Here is a 24,972-nt window from a genome sequence, read left to right as displayed (position 1 = left end):
TTTTTTCTCAAAAAAAAAAACCACACACAAACACCTTTTTTTTTTTTTTTTTTAAACAACTTTGAATGACATTTTTAATGTATTATATTGTAACAAGCATTTTTATATGCTTATTTAAACTGAAAAGAGATGCCGGCACTGCCTACTGAGGTATGTATCTCTGGATCAGGGGGTCGCTGGAAGCCAAGGTCAGTTAGTTACAGAGGCCTTGAGCGATGCCCCACCATTTAAATGCCTTGGGGAGAGCGTGGGACCTCTGTAACCGCCACGCCCCGAGAAAATCTCACAACCCCAGCCTGCACACCCCTGCTCTAGAGGATGTTACACAAGAGAGTTACCTTTTTATAGGCCGGTAAAGTGAAAGAAACAAAAACAAAAGATGGCTGCTGGGGTCATCCAATGGGAAGCTGCAATTTCATGCTCTGACAACATTGTGACTTCCTATTGGCCCGTTGGAGCAAAACTTGAATGGTAGCCATATGGATTTCCCAAAAGTAACCAGAAACACTGTCACATAAAAAGGTAAATATCACAAAACAGGGGGTTCCCAGAAATGAAAATAGCACAAGTGAACCCCAGCACAGGGAGGGAGGTGCTGCTTTAAAATGCATAAACGTATCAAATGTATGCAAACTAACCAGAAGGTCTGCTTCAAAATCATAGCGCTCTCATCAATCCAGGCTTTCCTGGCATCTGCAGCCATCCCCTTCCCAGCATCTAGCACAGCAGGTGGGAGCTCTGAAAAAGAAACCGTGAAAAAGCTGCACCACTGCAGAACATGTGAGGAGAGACTTGTAAGAAGTCTTCAAAAAACTAAACCAAAGAAGGTTTATTATGATAATGGTGAGCTGCAGATGAACAATTAACCTCATCGTTGCAAAGATCATATGTCTTTTCTTTTTTTTTTTTTAAGCTCTGATGCAACTGCTGTAAAGCACTGCAGAATTCATCATTACATGTCTTATAATTTGATACCAGATTGTTAGGTGTTTTCAGTTTTTGAAGTGAAACTTCTTTAGTGGCACCTAGTTATGATGGGACAAAACTGGACAGATGGAGCCGAAATGTGAAACGGAAGTGACGTCACGACTTCCCCCCCCCCACACACACACCTGCTGTCACATGCGGCGGCGATAGCCGCCGGCGCCGCTCCTAACGGCCACCGCACCCCCCACACGGCCGCTGACATATGCGGCGGTGGCCGCCGGCGCCACTCCTAACGGCCGTCGTTCCCCGCCCGCTGCCCACACCCGCTGCCATGCCGCACATGCGCAGTTGTAATGGCGCCGCTGACGGACGCCACACATGCGCAGAAGCGGCTGGCAGTAGCTCCTTTCCCCCCCACACGCTCCTAACGCCCGCTGGCAGCGGCACCATTCCGTCCTCCGGGTTCCACTCACGCGGGTGTTCGCGGCCCCCTCCCTGCACCGGCTCAGGGACGGGGGGGGGGGGGGGGGGGCGGGAGTATGGTGACCCGTTTTTTGACAGTACCGTTATGCAGCAATGCCACAAAAACTAAGGACAGGGTTAGAAACTGCAAAACCGAATGTAGCGTGCAACAATGACACCAAAACAAAGCTTTACCACAGCCTGGCTATGCTAACCACAGTGCCAGCACCAAGTCTCACGAATGGGACTCAAACTCCAGCTTCATTTCTCACAAAGAAGCTTCTCCTACAGGCTCACCTTGCCCAGGAGGAGTAAGGCACACGGCCTGCGCTATGGCTGCCAAGACCGATTGCTCCGCCAGACCGATACGCAGTTTCCCTCCAAGGGATCTAAAATAAAGATATGCGATGCACTGGATTCAAATGTACCATAACAGATAAATGAATAGGCAATAAAGACTGGAGGCAACCGTGCACAAACTTACCGCGCGATATAGCGGGCTTCAGAGTGCCTGCAGGCCACAAACAATCCTTTAATGATATCAATCTTCTTATTCGTAGACTGGAATAAATCACAGTAATTACCAAGAGATTGGGATGTATGTATAACTTTATTCATCTAGCATCAACAGTGTACGCAACGCTTTAAAAAAAAATGACAATACATGGAAAAATAAATTACAAACAATGGGGATAAGCGCAGCAGCTAAACAACAACATAAGGCAACAGGACACTCTGCCCCGAAAAGTTACAAATCTAAGTAAAAAAATATATATACTATTATATTTTAAGAATTTGGACCAATTCATAATCTATATTTAAAATACAGAATCTGCACATTAGTCTGTCTAATAACAATTTAAGGTACATTTCAAGTTAAGCAGGGTAAGGACATTTTATTTGTAGGCTCAACGTGTGGCTGTAACAGCTTGTGTACATTTTGCTTTATGATTTAATGGTGTTTCTTTTGTACTAAAATATTCAGCATGTCAGGTTCTTTTTAATGGAGTACAGTAAAAGGCACCTGTGGACCTTGAGGAAATTAGGCCACATTTAAGATATTTGATTGCCACCAGTGGTTTTCAAAATGATCTAGGGGAAAAAAAATCATGTACTACTTTACATAAAACAAAATAAAATACGTTGTGTACAATAAAGAGGGGCATTAGCCAAATCCAAGCATTTGAAATACAAGTACCCCAAATTAAGGGGCGTTCTAATTTCCAAGCTGCAAACCCATCTGGCAGCAGAAAGGTATTATTATTGAAAAAAAACGTACAACGCTAGTCAAACGTCTAGGGAAATAATTTCTACTTACAGCATTGCCAGTCATCCTGGCTATCTCCTTCAGCTTGCTGAACACCCCAAAAGCGATGAGCTTAGGGGGTGTGAACATAGTGCGCTGGTTACTGCGACTGCTCTCAGCAACAAGACCGAGGTCCCCCATCTCCTGCGCCTCCGCCTTGATCTTGTCCAGCTGACGTCCTGGAATTTGGAAGGAAGCATTACTTTAAAAGGAATCCGTTTATTTTTTCAAGGAATTACTTGCTGAAAACATGACAAGCGATTCCCATGATAAACACATTTGAAATCCTCAGTTAACAGAAGCATTTCAAAATGCTTTCAGTGCACATAAATTAAACACCTAAAAACCTAATGCGGACACATTTAAAGTTAATAGACTTGCAGTTCTAAACAGGAGAAGGTAATCTCTAGTTCCAATGGTTAGAATTTTTATTCAAGCAACAGGATAAAAAAAACATGAGCACATTTACATGCAAGCACATGTAAGTATGGTGTGTGTGTGTGTGTGTGTGTGTGTGTGTGTAAAGGGATACAAAGGGATCATATTTCCCACACTTTTGTAATACTGTGGTATGCAGAGAGCATATAATGCAGAGCAATGTATAAACAGCAGATTGATTAACCGAACAGGAGAGCATACAGTGATGTGGATAAACAAAAAACAAAGCTGGGAAGAGGATCCGGCTGACTTTCAAGCTCAAAGCAGTATTATGTATTCTTTAATTAGCCCCACAGTGTGTTAGTAACTAGGGAATCTTTGTCTTGCTCTTGAGATGATGGGCAACATCTCCCTCCCCCTCCTCCCCTAGGGAATGTTAAACCACAGAAGAGATTGTAGAATTGTAGAGCCTGATTCAGTTGGGGGGTTGGGGAGTTTTACCTGTAGCCTGGGCAACAGCTTTCATCAGGATGGTTTCACCGATGCCGAGCTCCAGTCCTTCGTAGGCAGGTCCTAGGCGGTTCAGGCAAAGGTATATGCAAGGCAGGAGGTCCTCCGGTGACAAGGAAATAACCGAGCGCAGCAAGTTACTTAGAGTCTCTATGTTCTTTAGCCTGCAACGGTGAAAATGGAATTCAAAATGATAAAAAAAAATACAAAATATATTGTTTTAAGAAAATAATACGTGTTGGTTTTAAATTGGTGAGAAAACAATCTTGTAGAATATTAACATGCTGCATTATATCAAATATCTGCCAACTTGTCATTTTTAATACACATATTGCAGAGAATATAGCAGAGTAGCCTAAACACACACAGTTCTGCCAAGCTTCTCATGTTGGCTAACATGACAACAAGTTTAATAACTCCAGTGTCTCAGTGCTCTGTCCGCAACACACAGCTGGAAAATACATTTTAAAGCCCCCCTGCCAAATAATGGGTTAATCTCCCCTTGGGTTTATGTTCCATGATTATACATCTTTGTTAGTTTATTTAGATGCATTTTTGGAATTATTATGCCTGAAAGTGGTAAAACATTTAAATACAAACGGTTTCATAACTTCATTGTATACAATGCTGTTGCATTTCTAAAATAAACTCAATTTATGAAGTTGAAATTCCTCAGTAAATATTTTACAGGCAGGAAATTGAAACTATAGTTACCTGGCAGATTCCTCCTCTATTCTCTCAAAAGTACGTGCAACAGCTAGATATGGGACCCTGAAATAGGAAAAAACAAATGTGAGGATTACACTCAATATATTAGAAAAATGTAAAGTTTTTAGACCTAGACTTGCAATTTTGGGTGTGAATATAAGTGCAATATTAACTGTTCATATTCAATAAGACATTATAAAATACAACGTGGCTATAACATAAGCCTTTATTGAAAGCACTTTTATAAAAAAAAGTGCACAATTCCTCTGGAAGAGTGCAAGCATTTCACGGTTTCTAATTCAATATGCTGCAAATAGGTTCTCCTGGCCAGGAATGCTTTCAGCCACATTCATTTGACAATACTGAATGAGACTACAGGCTGATGTAGCTAGGAGAAAACAACTTCACAGCATATTAAATAGGGGCCACAGTGAGATATACTTGATCTCTGAGGGATTTACCAACTCTAAATAAGGCAAATTCATTTCATGGGGGAAATAAAAATATGTTCCTTGGTTCCAACTAAGTGGCAGCAACATGATCACAGAAGTCGAGCCTGTGCAGCTGCAGACCACACCAAAGCAAGCCCAATGCTGTTGATACTTACTTCTGGCCATTACTCCAACAGGCATCATTTATGGGGTGATAACGGCTTTTGGACGGGTTATATTCTGCCTGCTCTTCTGATAATTCTGACTTGGAGGCGCCAAAGAAACTAAAAGAAAGGGAAAACTATTAGGTGAAAGATTTAAATGCTTCACTAGTTAAGGGCTAGACCAGGGGTTCGCAAACTTTTTGCCCTGCGCACCCCTGCCTGCTCTCCCCTTCCTACCTAGTCTGAAGAGTCATGTGATGTCACATCCTTTGACGCCGCGTTGCCCAAGCCGCCTGAGTCCCAGAGAGGGAAGTTACAGAGGCCTTGCGCGGTCCCCCAGCATTTAATTTAAATACCTTGGGGAAGAGCGCGGAGCCTCTGTAACCGCCGCGCACCTCCATGAAAATCTCACACACCCCAGTTTGCGCTCCCCTGGGCTAGACAACCCTTGTTTTATGCAATATTTGTGTGTCGTAGATTTAAAATGAAAGTGGTATAATGCAATTGATATTTGATACACAGATAAAAATGAGTCTGTAAGGTGCTGTTTATTTACAGATTAAAATGATGTATATTAAACATATTGCCAATTTATGCAAGATGTTTAAGCACATATTTTAACAAAGAAGCCTCTCCTGTGACTCTTCTAACAACGTACCTGCCAGCTGCTGTTTTTTTAGGCTTCCCAGCTGCTTCAGATGTCGTCTCTGTGATCGTTTTTTCATTGACACTTTCCTCTTTCTTGTCGGTCTTTGCTGGAGGTTTCCTTGGTGCTGTTGAAGAAAAAAAATATATAAAGAAAAATATTCTACCGAATTGTGTTGTAAAGTTTTTATGAGGACTAAGCCAGAAAGCCCATTGAAGTGGTTTATAGTTTGTTAAAACAGACAAGGACAGCAAACTTAGAGCACTAGTGTTATTCCCATATAGAATTGCTTGAGTTTTCGGTGCTACAAAAATATAGATGTAGCAAGATAATGCAACTTATCCCAGTAAAACTAAAAACATCTGAGCTTCCATGGTATTCTGTGGCACCATAGGTTCCTATTCAATGTGGTGAGAAACCGTGCAATGGAATGAATCAATAACCGGTTGTTACATTATGAATGTTGAAGAGAAGTCAAAGAAAGAACAATGAAACTTGTTACAGGACAAATAAGGAGGTGCAATGAATCACAGATCTTTTGCACAGAAAGCCACATATTTCATTTGACATACAACTATTAATAAATGTTTTTCATCCATCTATATAATGAATGGGGGATTCTTAATTTTACTGTATTAGAAAAACAAGTCATTTGAAAAATGTGATCTCATTCTTACACTAAAATAGCAATACAACTGCTTTTAGTTTCCACACATACAGAATTGTATTGTCAAGAAATGCTGCTTACAGGACATTACAGGCTACACCTACAGCTGATACCTTTAGAGAGAATTTCAGGACTGAAAGGCGGTCTATTCTGAAAGTGTATTACACATTATAGGCTAAAGCAGTAAAATTCAGGGCATTATTGAAAACCCTGCTCTCTGATTGGACAATGCCCGGAATTTTAACCAATCAGTAATGCCCGGAATTTAAGCAGCAGAATGTGTAGTTTTCAATGTGTTTATTTCCAGCCAATCAGCTTTCAGAACAGCTGAAACAGGGCAGGGGATTCGTCTGATTTAAGTAACAGCTCTGAGACAGGGCAGGGGATTGGTCTGGACGTATCAGCCACGGGTTGACTCCTCCCCCTCCCGAGCTGACAGATTTTCTGAGCAGATACAGTTGAATTGGCGGTGGGGGGTGTCTGCAAAGCAAATAAGTGGTTGCCTGCAGTTTCTTTGTGGCTGCAGTTTGTGTATGAGTGTGTCAGTAGCAGTGTGTGTGTGTGTGTGTGCTGTGCTGTTGTATATCTGTGTAGAGGTGCTGTGTGTGTAGAGCTCCAGTGTGTGTGTGTGTGTGCGTGTGTGTGTGTGTGTGTGTCAGTAGCAGTGTTTATGGGTGTAGCGTGTGTGTGTAGCAGCAATTTGTGTGTGTGTAGAGGTGCTGTGTTGTGTATAGAGGTGCAGTGTTGTGTGTGTGTGTGGGGTGTGTGTAGAGGTGCTGTGTTGTGTGTAGAGGTGGGGGGAGTGCAAAGTTAAGTAAGTGGATGCATTTTTTATTGTGGCTGCAGTGTGTGTGTGTGTGTGTGTGTGTGTGTGTGTGTGTGTGTGTGTGTTGTGTTGTGCTGTAGTATGTGTAGCAGCGGTTTGTGTGTGTGTAGAGCTGATGTGTGTGAGTGTGTGTGTGTCAGTAGCATTTATGGGTGTAGCATGTGTGTGTAGCAGCACAGTTTTTGTGTGTGTGTAGAGCTGCTTTGTTGTTTGTGTGTGTTGTGTGTGTGTAGAGCTGCTCTGTTGTGTGTGTGTGTAGAGCTGCTCTGTTGTGTGTGTGTGTAGAGCTGCTCTGTTGTGTGTGTGTAGAGCTGCTGTGTTGTGTGTGTGTATAGAGCTGCTGTGTTGTGTGTGTGTGTAGAGCTGCTGTTTTGTGTGTGTAGATGTGCTGTGTTGTGAGTGTAGAGGAGGTGCTGTGTTGTGTGTCTAGAGCTCCAGTGTGTGTGTGTGTGTGTGTGTGTGTGTGTGTGTGTGTAGAGCTGCTGTGTTGTGTCTGGTGTGTGTGTAGCAGCAGCAGTTTGTGTGTGTTGAGCTGCTGTGTTGTGTCTGGTGTGTGTGTGTGTGTGTAGCAGCAGCAGTTTGTGTGTGTTGAGCTGCTGTGTGCGTGTGTGTGTGTACACAGAGGGGCAGCAGTGTGTGATATAGATATCTGCAGTGTAAGCGTATATAGAGGTGGTTTCATGTATTTACCATTTTTTTTTTGTATCAATCTTTTTTATTGGCATTGACTTTACAGGAATGAGTACATACTTTTCAATAACATCAAACTGTTTAGGTTCGACTGTATTGAGTGCATGCTAGCCAACATTGTTTTTTAATAGTTGGGGTTAAGGGAGTGGAGGAGGGGGAGGGGTGGGGGCTGGGAATGTGGAGGGGGGAAGACAGACAGAGGGGGGAGTGGGGTAGGGAGGGTTGGAGAGAGGAAAAGGGAGGCGGGGGGGAGGGGGGGAGGGAAGTCCCCCTTGGCTCGTCTACGTCTCCCACCTTTGGAATCTGGGTTATTCCCTTCAATAGGGTTTGCGCTTTATGTCTTTATCTAAAGCCCTGGGGGCCTATCCATGTGTTCCAGAACTGTGTCATTTTTTTGTGAAGCATAGCTGTTAATTTTTCCATAGACATTACTTCGTTCACCCGCCTTATGACTGTGTTTCTTGAAGGGGCTTTGACCTGCTTTCAGGCATCTGCTATTGAGCACCTGGCTGCGGTCAAGATTCCAGAGACCAGTCTACTCATGGGTGGGGGTAGGTCGTCAAGGGTTTACTCAGCACCAGGGACAGTGGATCTAGGGGGAGAGGAATTCCTGTTGTCTCATAGAGCAGCGTCTGGATCTTAACCCAGAACCTCTGAATCTCCGGACATGACCACGAAATATGGGCCATGTCTCCCTTTTGACCACATCCTCTCCAGCACAGGTCTGGGGTGCCGGGGAAGATCTGGCTCAGTCTAACTGGGGTCAGGTACCATTGGAATAGAATTTTGTAGATATTCTCCTTTGTTACTGTGCAGATTGAGGTTTTTGCTGCCATCTCCCAGATATCCTCCCACTCCTCATTGTCAATTTGTATATTTAAGTCCGCAGACCATTTTTGCATATAGTGGTGGGTCGGGGATTCTGATGCTGACTATATCCCCCTATATATCTCAGAGATTAGGCCTCTTTGATACCTGCCTTTACTGCATAGTGTTTCGAATCTGGAGGGTGGGGGAAATTTAGAGTTCTGCGAGAGCGAGAGCAAAAAATTTCTAATTTGTAGGTATTTGAATAGGTGGAGGTGTTGAGCTTGGTATTTGTCCCGTACCTCTTTAAATTTAGAATCTCTCCATTTTTCAGCAAGTCTGCAACCAGCCTTATTCCAAGCCCCTGAAATTGGGCAAATTGCTTTTTGGAACACCCGGGCGGGAAGTTCGGGTTCCCAAAGATCGGGGTGATTTGTGAGGGGGTGTTTAGCAGGCCATACTTCCCTTTGCTTTTCAGCCACGAGTCCCACGTGCATCTCATTGCTCCTAGATCAAACCTCCTTGATCCTCCTCCTTTTCCTCCTTGGGACCACATAAGTAGCTGAAGTGGTAACGGGGCTGTGTAATGTGTTTCTATCTCGAGCCAGCGGGCCGCTGCCGCGTCGCAATTCCAAACTACGGCTTGCTTTAGCTGGGCTGCGAGGTAGTACCTGATCTCATCGGGGACCCCCAGACCTCCTCTTAGTTTGGCTGATAACATTACCGATCTGGGGACCCTCGGTCTCTTATCATTCCAGATAAATTGGAACATTTGGGCCTGTATATTTTTCATGGCTGTTAGTGGGACGACTACGGGGAGTGTTTGGAAATAGTACAACAGCCGAGGTAGGATGTTCATTTTGAGGGAGACTATTTTACCATTTTATTTTAATTAAAAAAATCTATTTAAACTATACAAAAGTGTCTATTATTTATGAAAAAAATCTACATTTAACCTATAATAGTAATAATCCCCTCAGAACAGGGCATTACTGGCCAATAATGCCCTGGCTGGGTTAAAGTCTCTCGGTTCGCCTCGGGCCTTCAACTCTTCCAGCCAGTGCATTATTGGCCAGTACTGCCCTGTTCTTCGGGGATTATTACTTAAATACAATAAATAACAGACAACTTTAACCAGTGCTACAGCTCTCATTTTATTTCTATAATCCTCTCTACAATTATTTGATGACGAGAGAAACCCCAAAGGTAATGCCTTACAAATGCGGTTTCTAAGCAACGGTCCCTGCTGGCCAGTCTGTGAAAGAAACACCTGTGATCTCCTGATTTGTGAACCATTTTTATGACCACGGTACTATATCAGACAAAACACAGGTATGACTTTTGCATGCCAATCAACACAATTCACTATTTTGGTGTAGCAGGAGTAACATATAGGGCCACATTTACAAAGCAGTCTTCTGTCATCGGAACTTCTGGCAACTAAATTGGCTGCAAGGTGTCTTCCAGGGCCAGAAGGTGTCTTCCAGCAGTAGACTGCTTATTAAATATGGACCATGTGTTACTTGTTGCCATCTGGGCTGCGACACAGACACAGTCCTGTGCATTAATGTGGATTTCCTTTAATAAAAAAAAAAAAAAAAGAGGCACATATCCACAATTGTTTGCCAAATGTAACCGAGCAACTGTTTTTAGTTTGTGAAAAGCCCACGACTTTGGCATATTTCTCACAAGTTGCATATGCGTTTGTGAAGGTCGAAATAATACCATAATTCTTAAGAAAACACATCTAGAGAGTGCTGTGTGGTATTAGGAAATGTTGCTATTTCTTGCACACAATTGCAAGAGTATTGCTATTTTTTTTTGCACATCTTGAATGTTAATGGGCCACTAACCCAAATACTGTGCCCATTTTATAAAAGACACATTTGGTCTTCTGAAAAAAACTCATTCTTGATTACAAAGTGTATACTGTATAACGTTAAAGTGTCTGAAAAGGAAGCCAGCCTCTGATATCTTGGTTCCAGGTTACCAGCCTTGTGTACATTTGCGCACACGCTTCTGCTAGGATGTATTTTGTGCTGAAACAATTATCTGGATTACAATCTTCAGTGTTGCCCCCGGGGCTTTGAGAATAGAAGACATGAGACACCTGCAGGGTTTTAAATATAACGCTTGAATTGCAGGGGCCTCCCACTTGATTAAATGTTTTTAAGGACGTTTCTGTGCGCATATGTAAACTACTTGGCCAACATAAAAACCACGTATTAATTTATCAGATGCTTTACGAGCCTACTACGTGGACACACGTGCAAAACACATTTCAAGTAGATATATAGATATATATAGATATATATATGAAAGAAAACATTTTACGGCACATGAGGCTTTAATTTCATTATTTAAAAAAAAAAAGTGTTTTCACAAACCTGACCTCCATAAAAGGTACTCACCGAAGAAACTGCTGATTGGTTTACCAAGCTTTGCCGGCTCTGCCTTCTCCGTTTCCTCAGCCCCGCTCCCGCCACCATCATCTTCTTTTACAGCGGGCTTCTTGCAAGATTTTGCTGTCTTTGCCTGTGGACTGTGGCGTTTCTTCTCTGCCTTTGCTTTTGATGGCTTCAGCTCTGAACTGGGGCTTACAGGTTTGGGACCAGGTTCCTGTTCAGAGCTTTCTTCTGTCCTCACTTTGGAGTCCTGCTTGTTTGTCGTCCCTGCAGTTTTCTCCTTCTCCACTTTCAATTCTTGCTCTTTTACCTCCTTCTTCACTTTGACTTCTGGCTCCGTTGACGGTGAACTCTGGTCTGTTTCCATAGCCTCATTTTCTTGAAGTCCCACATCTGCTATTATTTCTATATTAGAAGCAAAATTATAAAAAAAATTACAGATCTCTTCCACTAAACTTAAAAAAAAAAAAAAAAATGTATTAAACCCATAGTATTTATAAAAAATATATATATTTATGCCCGTTAGATTTGCAAAACAATGCAGCTGCACTCATATATTCTAGACAACATTGACAGGTGCGAAATGAAGAGCCACAGCAACAGCAGTGACAGGCAAAAAATATTATGTGCCAGAATGTCAGAAAGTTACCACAGATTTATTGATGTAACATAACACATGAAAGGAGACGCCATTGGCAAGCTTGGCAACATTGGATACAAAATAAAAAAATATATAACTTGGAAAATAAATGCATTTTCTCCACGATGCTATTCTCACCAGTCTCTTTCCTTTGACGCTTGACGCCTGTTTTCGCTTGATCTGAATCTGCATTATCTCCATTTTCTCCAGTAGGCGATGTTTCCAGTTTACGTTTTGGTAGTTGCTTACGAGCTGAGGAGTAAAGGAAACTTGGTAGAGTGTTGGTAATTCTAAACCCCTTACATCATTTACATTACCACCGTAAGAGCCGAAGTTTCTCCAGTAACAACAAATGTGAGTTGACATTACACAATAAATATATAATTGTTGTACTTCAGTAGTGTTTATAGGTCATGATAATATAAGAATGCTGTGCTCTCTGGTTTCCCAAACCTCCACATACATTTAATCTGATATGTATTATTTACATCTTCATGTGTGGTAGCCATCTTGCAATAACAATTTTTGCAATGCATTGCGGGTCCCTCCAGCAATTAAGAGCACTCGCAGGTGTAGAAGTACAAGTTCTGAGATATGAAGACCGCTCTCCGAGATGGACCATGAACAGAGTATCTCACCTGTCCTGCGCTTGGGGATGCCTGAAGGAGAGATGCCAGCAGAATCTGAATTTAAGGGGCTGTCAGCGGATCGGTCACTGCAAGGAGAGATGACTTCTTGAGAAGTGTCCATCCGCGGAGTAGTCACCACAATGTTTGGTTCCTGAAAAGCAAGTTATATGAACTGAGATTAAAAAAAAATAATCCAAGTCAATTCACCTCTCTAATAGAAGTGAAACATCTATTAACAGAAATTACTGCATTTTTAAAAAAAGAGACAGACCGTTTGATATTTTCTCAACATCCCCTGTTGGAAAAGTAAAAAGCTATACTGTACTCCAATAATCTATGATCCCAAAAGCAAGCATATAGAATAGTGTGGACAAGTGAACTTGTCTGAATGCTAAATACCAAGAACAAATCATTGATATTTAATTAATATTATTAGCTCAGTAGGTTATAAATCAACCTTTTTTAAAAGGAAGACCGCATCAAGTAACAGAAACAATTCAATTACCAACTCTGACCATAGGGGAAGGAAAGGCTCTGCCACAAACCAACCATAAGCCATGAGACCTGGATGCAAAGCCAATTCCTTGAGACTATGCATATTACGCTTCAGGTATATCATTAAGATGTTCCTTGGAGAAAACTATGCTGCCTTCTTGAGAAGTAAACATACAAATTGTTGACAAAAAGACCACTTGGCTTATTCAATTCCCCATTACATAAAATCACTAATAATTAAAAGAGGCAGTCCTGCAGACATCTTTTAAGGGGAACACAGAAAATCAAAGCAGATACAAAATGTATATTATTGTCAGTTGAAATTATTGGAAGACGTTACCACTTGCTTACCTATGTAAATTGCGTGTACACACACACACACACACTATCACTATGGAGGCCTTCATCTAGCAGTGGATCATGGGTTGATGAGGTAGATGATTTACTTATTTAGGATAGCCTTGTGTCTATGCCAAGTAGTTTTGAATTCCTTTAGTGTGCTAGTTTCAAACACCTCTGCAGAAAGGCTTTTCCCAGAATGTATAAAACACCTTTAGTGAAGTAGTAATACTGCATCTCCCATTCCCTTTTCTGTGAAAAATGCCTATGTATTCTGTGCTTTATTAAAAACCTTGATGTATCTTTATCTGTCTATTATAAACCCATTTCTTCTTTTTCCAGGCTATACATATTGAGCTCCTTCCATCATTCCGGATAAGTTTTATCATGTAGATCAAGCATAGTTTTAGTTGAAATGTTATACATTTGCATCACCTGTTTAATTTATGCCCTGTTGGAGATCTGGCCTATAACATTTAACCATAACATCAGGAGAGGTCTTAACCAATAATCTATAAAATGCTACTAAAAACCTACCTCTTTCTAAAAATAATGCAATTTCCCACACAAACCAGCATTTTGGTGGCAAATTGAAAACCACAGGTTTTCATTCAAGCTATTTATTTTAGAAAATGCAGAAGAAAATAGTTAATTATCGGGTGTTCATGTATCTTGAAAGATCCATGATAGCTGTGATTCACCTTTGTTTTCTGGGGTGTATCTTGAACTGTTCCCTCCTTTTGTAAGTCTCCACCCTTTGCTTTGATTGAGTCGTCTCCCTCTCCTCCCTCGTCCATCGTCTTCTCCTCCATCATCTTCTTCTTCTTCATCTTCTTCTCCTCCTCCTCCTCCTCCTCCTCCTCCTCCTCCTGCTCCTGCTCCATCATCTCCTTCTCCTCCTCCATCATCTCTTCCTCCTCCTCCTCACTTTCAAAAATCCGTAAAGACTTCTTTGAAGTCCGTTTTATAGGAGACTCTACATCTCCACGCGGAGCGGTGCCATTTCTCTCCTTTAGAGGACGTTCAGTAACACTACGAAAATAAACAAGGAAGCGAGTAGAGTATAGGCGTATTGCACTGTTCAGGACACCTTGCAAACCCAATTATTGCTATTAGACTTGTAACACATTGAAAAACATTCTCTTTACTGCTACCAAGAAAGGAGATCTAGTCGTCCTGTATATTTTTAACATTTTAATTATACGTTTCATTGTAAGTTAAAGCAGTTCAATCAATATCCTACGTGGTTTTTTTTTTTTTTTTTTTTTTTTAATAAATCAGTTCTGTACTATGAGAAAATACTTGCAGCTTTAAAACATTTTTTTTATTTATTTTTTATTAAAAAAAAAGAAGACATTTTTAATGTTTCTAATGTAGGAAGCATTTCCAAAGTGACAGCCCCCTTCCTCTTCTGATTGGCTCTGGCTCTTGAGCCCCTCTCTAGCAGTGATTGTATCTGGTAAATTGTAAATCTGGTAAATTGTATCTAGTAACTGCCCAGTCAATCATATTCCAGGACTACATTGCCCAGAATACTGCACAAGAACTGAATTAAATAACCCGGAGCAAGCGATTGATTACAGGAGAACGGATCGATCTACAGCTCAGCTAATCACTTGTCAGTGTGCAGATTATATTGATGCACATATTGATATATATATATATTTTAAAAAAAAGGCATCATGCCTGCCTAATCATTTCTTGTATCCAGGATTGATCCAGAAATGATATACCAGCTTCTTATTGTTGCCTTTTGTCTAAGACTTTGAGGCTCTTAGTGACATCTAGTGGCTCTTCTTCCAATTAAATACACCAGCAGGAGTTAAAGCAGCAGTCCCTGTATGTTATGTTTTAAAGGAGCACAGAAAAAATAAGCAGAGGTCATCTTTATTTTTTTATCAATAGAAATAATAAAATATTAATCTAATCACCCAAGCCTCATCCCAATTACCTATATGTGAAGTCATATTTGAGTGCTCAAAATGTCAGTGCACAAATGATCCCGAGTACATATAAATAAGAAATAAAAAGAATATAGTGCAACACTGATTAAAGCTGCAGTTCCAAAAAAATTTTTTTATATATTTTTCCCATTCAATACAATCTGCACACTGACAAGTGATTAGCTAAGCTGCAGATCGATCCGTTCTCCTTTAAGATTGCTCTGGGTTATTTAATTCAGTTCTTGCACAGCCTTTTGGGCACTGTATTCCTGGAATATGATCGACTGGGCAGTTACTAGATACAATAGGTGCACTGCTAGAGAGAGGACGGGTCTCAAGAGCCAGAGCCAATCAGAAGGGGAAGGGGCTGTCACGTTGGAAATGCTTCCTACATTAGAAATCTTAAAAACGTCTTTAAAACATTTTTTTTTTTAAATGCTACAAGTATTTTCTCAAAGTACAGAGCTGATTTATTAAAAAAAAACACATGTAGGATATTGCTTGAACTGCTTCTTTAAGCTCACTGACATGATACACGTAGCGTTCAAGTGGGTTTTAGCTCATAAGAGCAAGATTATTAATCTTCAAGTAATGTTGGTGGAGTTGTCTCAATCGTGAAGTTTTCATATAAAAGAAAACACATTGAACCCTACTTGCATCATGAGTGGGCTTAATCCGTCTTTCTATTCACGGTAATTTACACATCAGTTGCATTATACTCTTTATCTTTTATTTATACATTCTGGACCATTAGCGCTGCGATGTTTTCTGGCATCTATTGGAGGGAGCTGGAAAGCCCACTGAAGGAGCAGAATTGGCCTTGACGGGTTGAATTGTACATTTTTATTGTATCACTATTTTTGTATCACCAATATCTGAGAAGTCGTTTTCTACACTACATTTACTATCATTTTGACTTTTGGTTTTATATTGAAAGTTTTTTCTTGTACTCATTTCTTGTCACTTTAGACCTCGTCCAGGCTGTGTGCTTGCTCCCGCGCTCGCGATCACAACAAATAAACTAAATTGTTGTTTCCAAGCTGCTCGCGTGCACGTGAGCGCACAGCGCTAAGCTGCTTGGCGAGACAAATCAATTTGATTTGGCCACTCGCTGGCGCGTCACATGAGCGGTTCGCCCAATAAGTGCGAACCAGCTCAGTGACGTCATAGCTGCGCCCTCCGAGCGTGCAACTAGCTGGCCAGGAATCACCCATCGCCTAACATCATGGCGCTCGAGGGCCCTCCCACCCTGGACGAGACCTTATATTTGAGTGCTCAGAAAACTACAAATTGACAAGTCAGGATCTCCCAAGTGGGATATTATACAAATGAAAAGAAACAGTAACCATGTAAGCCACCTTCAGAACAATGTTAAGTTGAAACCGACCCACTGATGTGTCTTGCATTATATTTATACGTTTCCCAAGTGACCCAAACTTCCACATAACACATGCACTAAATAACTGCTTTTTAGACCAGGGTAGGGTGGGAAGAGATCAAATAATTATTGCATGGAAGGGAGAGACAGGACAGATTTTTTTATTTCACTGTATACAGTATGTTCAACCACTTAGAAAATGAATGGAACTTAGGGAGGGAAGTTCTGTTCTCTAACCTCTTTGTTGTCTCTTCGGATTTCATCTTTTTCCCTTTCTTCTTCTCTTTGTTCTTTACCACTGTCCCTGGTTTGGGCTGGAAGAATGACCTAAAGAAATAAATTTGATTTTACATTTTTTAGTAAAAGTGCTTGAATTTTTCATGTTTCTCACATTACAACGTTAATGAAACATTATCTAAGGTTTGCATTCTCGAAGTCTTAGGATAACTTTCCTAGAGGCAGTATAGGCAATCTCCATGCACCATGAAGTGTGTCTATAGAGTGGTGAGATGTGAAATAGCCACTTACGAGACAGAAAAAGTCGCTTGTAACTTTGTTCATGACTTGTATAACAAAAGACTAAGCATAACATTGAGCAAACAATAGAGGCAAAGTTTCAAGCATCAGGAGGATGCTTGATGAGAGAGAGCGCTGAGGAGAAAGAGCGCTTCAGATGCCGGGTAAGGCCTCACATGGCGGCCATTTCGCAATCCCGGTTATAACGCGGTCTCATTATGTGGACCTCGAGCACCGCGTTATAACGGGGTTCAGAGATAGATACACACACACACCTTTTTTGCGCCTAGTAGTGTTTGTGTCATCTTTGGCTCCATAAGAATAATTAATTAGCAACCTTTGTTTATATATAATAAGCATTTGTTGTTTAATAACTACTGCGTTCACTGGACACCATATACCATTTATATTATAATCTTATGCTCTATATGGAGTATATATTGCCGCTCTTCAATACTGTATAGCTTGTATGTATTGCCTAAGAATCAAGGTGACATATGATTATATGTATTTATCCACTTTTCATTCTTTAGATTATAATTTAAATTCTTACATTTAGATATTGCTATTTAAGTTAGCAGATTTGTGCATTTATTTGTATATATCTATCTTTCTATATCTTGATATATTCATACTAAAATTATCATTCATCCTATATGTTTCATTAGTCACCTTGATCGTGTTTGGTCAATAATAGTGTGTGAGTGTGTGTGTCACACATATACATATAAACACACACACCACACACACACGGGCCCCGGGTATATGGCGGGTTCCGTTCCAGGGGCCCACCGTATAGTGAAAAATCGCCAGAAAGTGTTTTTGCCGTTCTGCGCATGCGCGACCTATGGTCTGTGCGCGCAAACTACGGTCTGCGCATGCGCGCCGGGCGCAATCCAAGATAGCGGCCCCCTTCTCGGTGCCGCCGTATCGCCGAAAAGCGGGGCGCCGAGAAGCAGGGCCCTGCTGTACACACAAACAAACAATTTAACAGGTTCCATTTCGTCTGTTCTTTTAATACTTGATTATGATATTCATTATGAACGATTTATGGTTGGTTCGTTTTTTTAATATATTTTTTTTATTAAAGTTTGTGACGTGATTGATCCCTTTATCCACAAGGGGTCGCTATAGACCGCGCATTGAGAACCAACAGCGCCTCAGCTAACAATAGAGATCGCGCCAAGCGTGTTACATGGTTTCCGATCTCAGGAAAGTATTTAAACTGTAACAATTACATCTTTGACAGGATACTCTTTGATAAAGCTCTATTATAGCACGAAACGTGTCAGAGCTGCATTTGTACACCTCCATGTTGTCAACCCTTTAATAAAAGTTATTTTTAAATTATCATCATTGCTTAGCCCCAGATTTTGGGAAAGCGCTGTGCTTCGTTTTTTCTCCATTTTGGATTTCCTTCTAAGCATAAAATTGTCTTGCCTTACAATTTAGTTAATACAATATTTGAATAACATTTGGCTCATCGACTACAAGTACGTACATACACCTTGATACTGTCCAACTGTGCCAGTGTACGACAGAATACAGAGCCAAACACTTCTAATTATAAGGCAATCAATTTTGGATTACCATATCAATGTTACTTTATAGAGCGCCAACTACCCAAGTTTTGTTAGCACACAGAGCACAGTATCTAACACTTCCCTGCTCTCAAACTTAGTTCTCTAAAGCAGGGGTGGCTCAACTCCAGACCTCAAGCCCTCTCAACAGGTCAGGTTTTCAGGATATCCCAGCTTTCGCATAGGTGGCTCAGAGGCTGAGTCGAAGACTGAGCAGGTGATTGAGCCACCTGTGCTGAAGCAGGGATATCCTGAAAACCTGACTTGGGGGGGTCTTGAGACCCCTGCTCTAAAGGAAAACTGAAGCGGACTACAGCAAGTGAAAAAGCTTATATAGTTACATAGTAGATGAGGTTGAAAAAAGACGCATGTCCATCAAGTTCAACCTATGCTAAATTTAGATGACAAAAACTTCTCCTATATTTGTATTTACTGCATATTGGTTTTAACTTTTTTTAACCTGGCAGTGATAACCAACTTACATTATTGATCGCTGCATCTTGGACAGCAAACAAGATGACAAGATACTTCAAAATTTCCTACGACAGAAAAAACACATATTGTAAGACCAAAAATAAAACCATTCGCAACTAAAAACTGATAATGTAAATATGCTTAAGACATTAATGCCAAATTGGAAAAACATAAAAGGCAATGGGATGAAAAGAAAAAAAAGGAAAAATTAGGCATTCTGTTCGTGTATTGGGTTGTCCAATTGTCACATGGCATTAAACTTCGTGTTTTAAAAGGCAATCTGTTGTAAAAGTGCCTGTCCAGAGAAATCCCAACAAATAAAATGTATGAAGGACAGTGGTTTCGACAAGGAGCACCGCGCTATAAGCAGTCGGTGTCCATTGAAAAAGCATTTCATTGTACAGCTAGAGCTTGACCAGCCTGCACCGCACTGGGATGTATCCATCAAACCGGGTGCAATTTGGTGCAAAATTGTGTACCAGATTAAAGGAAAAAAAAATACAATGTGTTTTCTCTCTGTGGTACATCTGGAGCAGATTTTGTCCCAGGCTTGCTCCAGTTTTGCCTGGGCACACAACCATTGTTTTGCACAGAAGCACAGTCCCATTCAGCACTGAAGAGGTTAACACTTTGCTGCAGAAGCGAGAAATATATAATGCGAATAGGCTAAAGCAGGGGTGCGCAAACTCTTCCCCATGCGCACCCGCCTGCTCTCCTCGGTGCGTCCCCCCAGCAGGGTCATGTGACGTCACGTTGCCATGGTAACGTGACATCCCGTGACCCCACAGCGGCATTTGACACTGGGTTACCATGACGACGTGCCGCGGGAAGGTAAGTGTGTTATAGAGGCCTTGCGCGATCCCCCGGCATTTAAATGCCTGGGGGGAGCGCGCTGGACTTCTATAACTGCTGCGCGCTGCGCCAACCCCCCCCCCCCCAGAAAATCTAACTCTTTGATTGTGCTGAGGCTGCAACTGTTACCTGATGTATTTGTTTATTTTGTAGCATTAAGACAGAAGTACTCATTTATTTTGTAGGTATGTGTGTGTTTTATAATAAAAGCCCACTTTTAAATACTTAATTTATTAAATGTATGGCCAACTTGGTCTATGGTATACATGAATATAGAGAACGCACGTGAATTGTACACAGTCCTGCTATTTTCCACTAAAACATTGTCAAGAAGGGGCTCTCCCTATTTAATGACAATGAGTTACGTGGCCTTCTAGATTGTAGGATCCTTGAGGCAGGGTCTGACACATTGCAGGCTTAGCCTACCTATTCTAACAATTTGAATCTTGTCTGTAAAGGTTACATACGCCAACAATCATATGTCTCTTTCCATGAAATGTCTGTGACTTGACTGTATAACCTCTGTTCATTTAATGTAACCACGTATTGTCATCATAACGCTGTGCCCAGGACATACCTGAAAACGAGAGGTAACTCAATGTATTACTTCCTGGTAAAACATTTTATAAATAAAATACTGTGGTCACAGAAGCACTATAATAAGGCATTACGGGAGTACATATTCGGCAAATACAGCATCATTCACTGAGGAAGTCCTATCCACTCAATCTCGAAGTGACTCATAGGGCATTAAAACCAGTAAAATAAATCAGCAAACAAATCTCTTTTTTAATACATTATTTCACATTAATATAAGGCTTTTTCACTTTTTTTTTTGTAGTTTCAATAAGGAGGAAATATTTGACATTGCATCATTTTGCCGATATGTTACAGCGACATCAATATGCGTACAGTATACATTTGTCTAACAGTGACAAACTCTTCTGGGGCAATAATAATGAAGTTACCAGTTACAATCTGCATGGGGTATGAAATGGTAACGTGTCTCAAGCACAACTTGCTAAACATCAGAATTAATAGTTAAAGCATCCACAAAACATCCTACACATCAGCCAATGTGTCGTTCTTAATGCCCAGGGGCTCTGTAAATAAGGCTTTGGTCCGGCGGCGCGCGCACGCGTTACTCACCATCCCCTGGTATCCTCGCGAGCCGGTCCCAGTCCCCCCTCCCTGCACGGCTCACTACACGCTGTGACGCGTCAGCCGCCACGGGATGCAAGAGAATTGAGATCCCGAGCGGTGACGCGTCACGTGGTGTGGCTGTGAGCCAATCAGTGCCGGGTCTGGAGCTGTCAGAGCTTCGTGGGGGGCGGGGAAGTATGTGTGTGTATGGATGTGTGTGTATACATATATATTGTGTGTTTCTTAGGCTAAGGTTATTTTCCCTTTTTGCTGCCCAGGTCCCCCCCCCTTCCCCCGCGACTGCTTCCCGCTCGGGCAGGGAAGTGGGAGCGGGGTCAGTCAGTTGTTTGGGCTCCCCCCCTCTGCCTCCAATCCTTGTGGCTGCTGCCCAGGCGGGAGGTAAGCACGGGGGAGAAGGGGGGTGGTGGGGAGCGGGGTTGGCGGGGAGCGGGGTTGGCGGGCAGCGGGAGCGTGGCTGGCCCCATACTTGCCCACTCTGGGCGGATTGAGTGTGCGGGGGGGAGGAAGCTGGGGAGAGGCTGGCGCTGCATTGGTGGCGCGGGGAGGTGTCCCCCAGCCCCTGATCCCCCCGGGGGAGCTATGAAGGGGCCAGCTTGTGGGCGCGCGGGGCTCCCGCATGGCGCCGCCTCCACCTCCTGCCCACGGTTCCTAGTCTGTTGAAGGAGAGGGGTGGGAGGGTATACGAACGCGCGTTTCTTCCCCCAACCCCACGTCATGACCGCGCCCCCTGACCCGCTTTGGCCAAGTCCCCCCCGCGCCAAAAAAAGTCAGCTGCAGACCACAGATCGCGGTGCAGTGACTTTCACGCGCCACCTGTTTGCAGTGCGGGCGCGCTGTCTTTGGCAGCGGCCTAGCGCTGAGCGTGCTGTGCTTACAGTTTCGTTTCTGCAATTTAAATTGTCCCGTCCCCGCTCACGCGGTGCACGCTCGCTCACCAAGCTTGGCACTTGGAGAGACAAAAAAAAAAGAGTTTGACGCGCGCTCAACAAGCTCCCAACGCCCCCACGCGTGCGCTTGCAAAATAGCCAGGACACCCGGCGCACATGCTTAGAGAGTTGGTAACATCCCCGCTCAAGCATGAACACGGTCAGCGCCAGCGGGGCCGCAGCCTATGTATGGGTGGCCTAAAGGCTACGCCTTGTATTTCGCCATAGAAGATAAGGAGCACTTTTATCTTTCAACCAGATTGTTTTAATTCCACTCGTTTATATTCCTTTGTTATGTGGCTGTCTGTCATTACACATGTAAAGATGGAGTTTCAGACATTACAGGCCATTGCCAGCACTGTATTAAACTCCTGGGATAAAATGCTTCATAGGGCTAAACTGAGCATTACTACATTAAGAGCGCGGCCATTAGTACGCAGCATATTAATACCGAGGACACACATCAGATGTGAAGGCCTCATTTAAACCCCTAATGTTTTCCCGCCAAGCCAGAGGATACATTCAATTTGTAATAACCGCACCGGCTGGGCGCGAGCCACTGACTACCTGAGAACTCCGCAGGTGCCTGTCACGCTCGCGCTCCTCTTTCTGTCACTACCCGGCTCGCGCCTCCGTGCACTTCTGAGGCCGCTGTGGATCCCTCTGCCCGGGGAATAGCGCGCTAGTTTCGCGGGAGAAAAAAAAAATGACGGCGGGCATCGTCGCATCGGTAGCGTCAACACGCACGACGTCCTAACGGGATGCAGATGGCCATTTTTGTTTTGGGCAAATGCTAAGTTATCTGTACTGGACAGAAGGGCACAACCGGTGTTGGGTTTCGTAAAACAAAGGAGTCGGACTCGCTTAGTGGGGGTTATGGGTCAGGGAGTGAATAGATGAGACAGGGCAGTGTTGTGGTCTTGTCTCATTTATGTTTAAAAAATATTTATGATTACAGCACGCGAACTGTTGATTTCCCTTCTAACCATTTTTTTTTTTTACATCTGTAGCCTGAGTTGCCATTTTTTTTTTGTATTGAAATGTTTATTTATTTTTTACCTGCTTCCACAAGTTGAAGAGAATTGGTGAATGTATTTATTTTTATTTATAAAATGTATTACCAGGAAGTAATACATTAAGAGTTACCTCTCGTTTCAAGTATGTCCTGGGCATAGAGTTAAGATAACAAATAATACATGGTAACAAATACAGTTACATAAGTGAACAGGGTATACATTATATCCAAGACAGTGTATATATGTCATTACATAGCACCATTAATGTACATAGCGCTTCACATTGTCACGTGTATTACTAATCATATAAATAACAAGTTAGATAATATATATTATAGGCGTATGTAACAGTTACAGACCAGATTAAAATGTGAAACAGCTTTAGTTTTGAAAGAACAAAATGGCAGTGTACAGCAATTTGAAAATAGGCTGGACGTCAACTTTTCTGCTCTTAAGCAAACATATCTCCAGTATTGTATGTCTGTAAAAGAGTCCTCTGACGCGTTTTTGTACCTGTTAAAGTGCCTTAATAGGTACTAAACGCTATTTTTTTACTGGAGATGTTTGCTTAAGAGCAGAATAAATTTGTACATTTTTAATCTCATGGTCTGGCATCCAGCCTATTTTCCAATTACTGTCAACTGCTATTCACCAAGTCTCTTCAGTTGCTGTTTTTTGCGGGAGGGAGCACGTCACTCGGGAACCAGCTTCAAGGACCTCAGTTGCGTAAATGCAAGAGCTGCATTAATCCTGTTTTACACAATGATCTAGCGTGACATGGTTCTTTATGGTGGTACCCCCGGGAATACATTGGTGTGGTTGGCTACAGAGGGCGCACTCATACCGCTCCTTTTTTCTCCGCTTAAGCAGGTCCTGATACAATCTGACCGGTCCGCCCACATATTTGCTCAGTTCTAAATTGCCGCTCTATGTGGATTATTGGATTGACAAAGGTTCCCGTGATTATTTTCATTGCACCGACAGCCCTTAATTATTTATTTGTTCGTCCACTGGATTTATACACTTGTTTCCACAAGTTATCTTCAGCTTTTTGTCTTACTATATCTTCCAACTGTATTTTTTTTAACCTGGACATTGCTACTATGTCCTCTTGCCACTTTTGGATGGAGCTCCACCTTATCATAAATACAAATATTTTATTGGTAAATTGAACTTTCATATAAAATTGTCCTGGCTAAAACATTCAAATATTCAATAGCTCTTTATAGTAGAACTTGATTTATTTATTAAACTGCGTATATTAATGTATTACTATGGAAGGTGCTCAATTGCTTGCATTCATTCTTCACTTTTTGAGAACCCACACTGTGTTTCCAGGTTGCAAATGGTAAAGGGTTTATTTCATAGTTTGTCTAGTCTGTGCCACAAGAACAAGTGTTAGCAAGTTTACATTGCCATAAAGTAGTGCTGCTTTGCTACTGCAGCCAAGATGCCGAATGAGAAATGTGTGCCCACAAGAAAGTTTAGTATGACATCCAGTCAAATTTATATCCACCTGTCACGTACGGCATACCTGTAAGCACGTGACACGCATACGGGACAAGGGTTAATACAAAGCTCACTAGCTTACCCACTTTTCACCTTCCACAAAGGTTCCTCAAATTAGCAATATCTCCCCCTCACCAAGTCCTAATATACCATGTCATGAACAGCACACTCGTGAGCACGTGACCAAGGCTACGTTTATAGTGCCGGCGACAGCGACGACGCATCAAAACAAATGCATTTCCGCCGTCGCGTGCGCTTATAGTAAGTGCAACGCGACGGCTTGGTCACGATCGTTGGAAATCATCTCAATTTGATTTTTCCAGCAACCGTAGCCGTCACTATAAGCGTAGCCTTAGACATGCAACCAGGGTTAATACAGACTGTTACTTTAGCCAACTCACCTTTTTTCTGCGCAAGGTACTTTCAATGAGTTAACATTTACCCGTTATGCTGAGATTATGTCTCAGAGAATTTATACAGCTGGCTAATATTGTCTGAGTGGGTAGTCCGCTTTGGAGGAGTTTTACATCATCCAGGAGCATCAGCATCCTCTACTCTGCTACAGTGTAGCTATCCGCGCGGAC

The 24,972-nt window shown here is 42.2% G+C and overlaps 1 protein-coding gene across 3 annotated transcripts in view; it reads right to left on the bottom strand.

Moving 5' to 3' along the window:
• LIG1 (DNA ligase 1) overlaps nucleotides 1-22,575 on the bottom strand; it is a 42,992-nt gene extending 20,417 nt beyond the window's left edge. Inside the window, exons 1-16 of one of the 3 annotated variants that reach the window (XM_075605216.1) lie at nucleotides 22,431-22,575; nucleotides 20,241-20,350; nucleotides 18,930-18,986; nucleotides 16,589-16,678; nucleotides 13,732-14,062; nucleotides 12,206-12,347; nucleotides 11,706-11,819; nucleotides 10,934-11,332; nucleotides 5,545-5,659; nucleotides 4,899-5,006; nucleotides 4,298-4,354; nucleotides 3,575-3,747; nucleotides 2,708-2,874; nucleotides 1,874-1,950; nucleotides 1,687-1,778; nucleotides 639-738 (exon numbers count right to left, since the gene is read on the bottom strand). In XM_075605216.1, the coding sequence (XP_075461331.1) occupies nucleotides 639-738; nucleotides 1,687-1,778; nucleotides 1,874-1,950; nucleotides 2,708-2,874; nucleotides 3,575-3,747; nucleotides 4,298-4,354; nucleotides 4,899-5,006; nucleotides 5,545-5,659; nucleotides 10,934-11,332; nucleotides 11,706-11,819; nucleotides 12,206-12,347; nucleotides 13,732-14,062; nucleotides 16,589-16,678; nucleotides 18,930-18,946 (1,982 nt within the window). In that variant the 5' untranslated portion in view covers nucleotides 18,947-18,986; nucleotides 20,241-20,350; nucleotides 22,431-22,575. The remainder of the gene's footprint in view (nucleotides 1-638; nucleotides 739-1,686; nucleotides 1,779-1,873; nucleotides 1,951-2,707; nucleotides 2,875-3,574; nucleotides 3,748-4,297; nucleotides 4,355-4,898; nucleotides 5,007-5,544; nucleotides 5,660-10,933; nucleotides 11,333-11,705; nucleotides 11,820-12,205; nucleotides 12,348-13,731; nucleotides 14,063-16,588; nucleotides 16,679-18,929; nucleotides 18,987-20,240; nucleotides 20,351-22,430) is intronic. The other 2 variants (XM_075605215.1, XM_075605217.1) reach the window with 2 other exon arrangements.
• Between the last annotated feature and the right edge of the window lie 2,397 nt (nucleotides 22,576-24,972).

Source organism: Ascaphus truei, chromosome 6 (genome assembly GCF_040206685.1).
Source record: "Ascaphus truei isolate aAscTru1 chromosome 6, aAscTru1.hap1, whole genome shotgun sequence".
Classification (NCBI taxonomy): Eukaryota; Metazoa; Chordata; class Amphibia; order Anura; family Ascaphidae; genus Ascaphus; species Ascaphus truei.
Note: the sequence above shows the minus strand (reverse complement) of the source record. Positions and strands in the feature narration are given on the sequence as shown.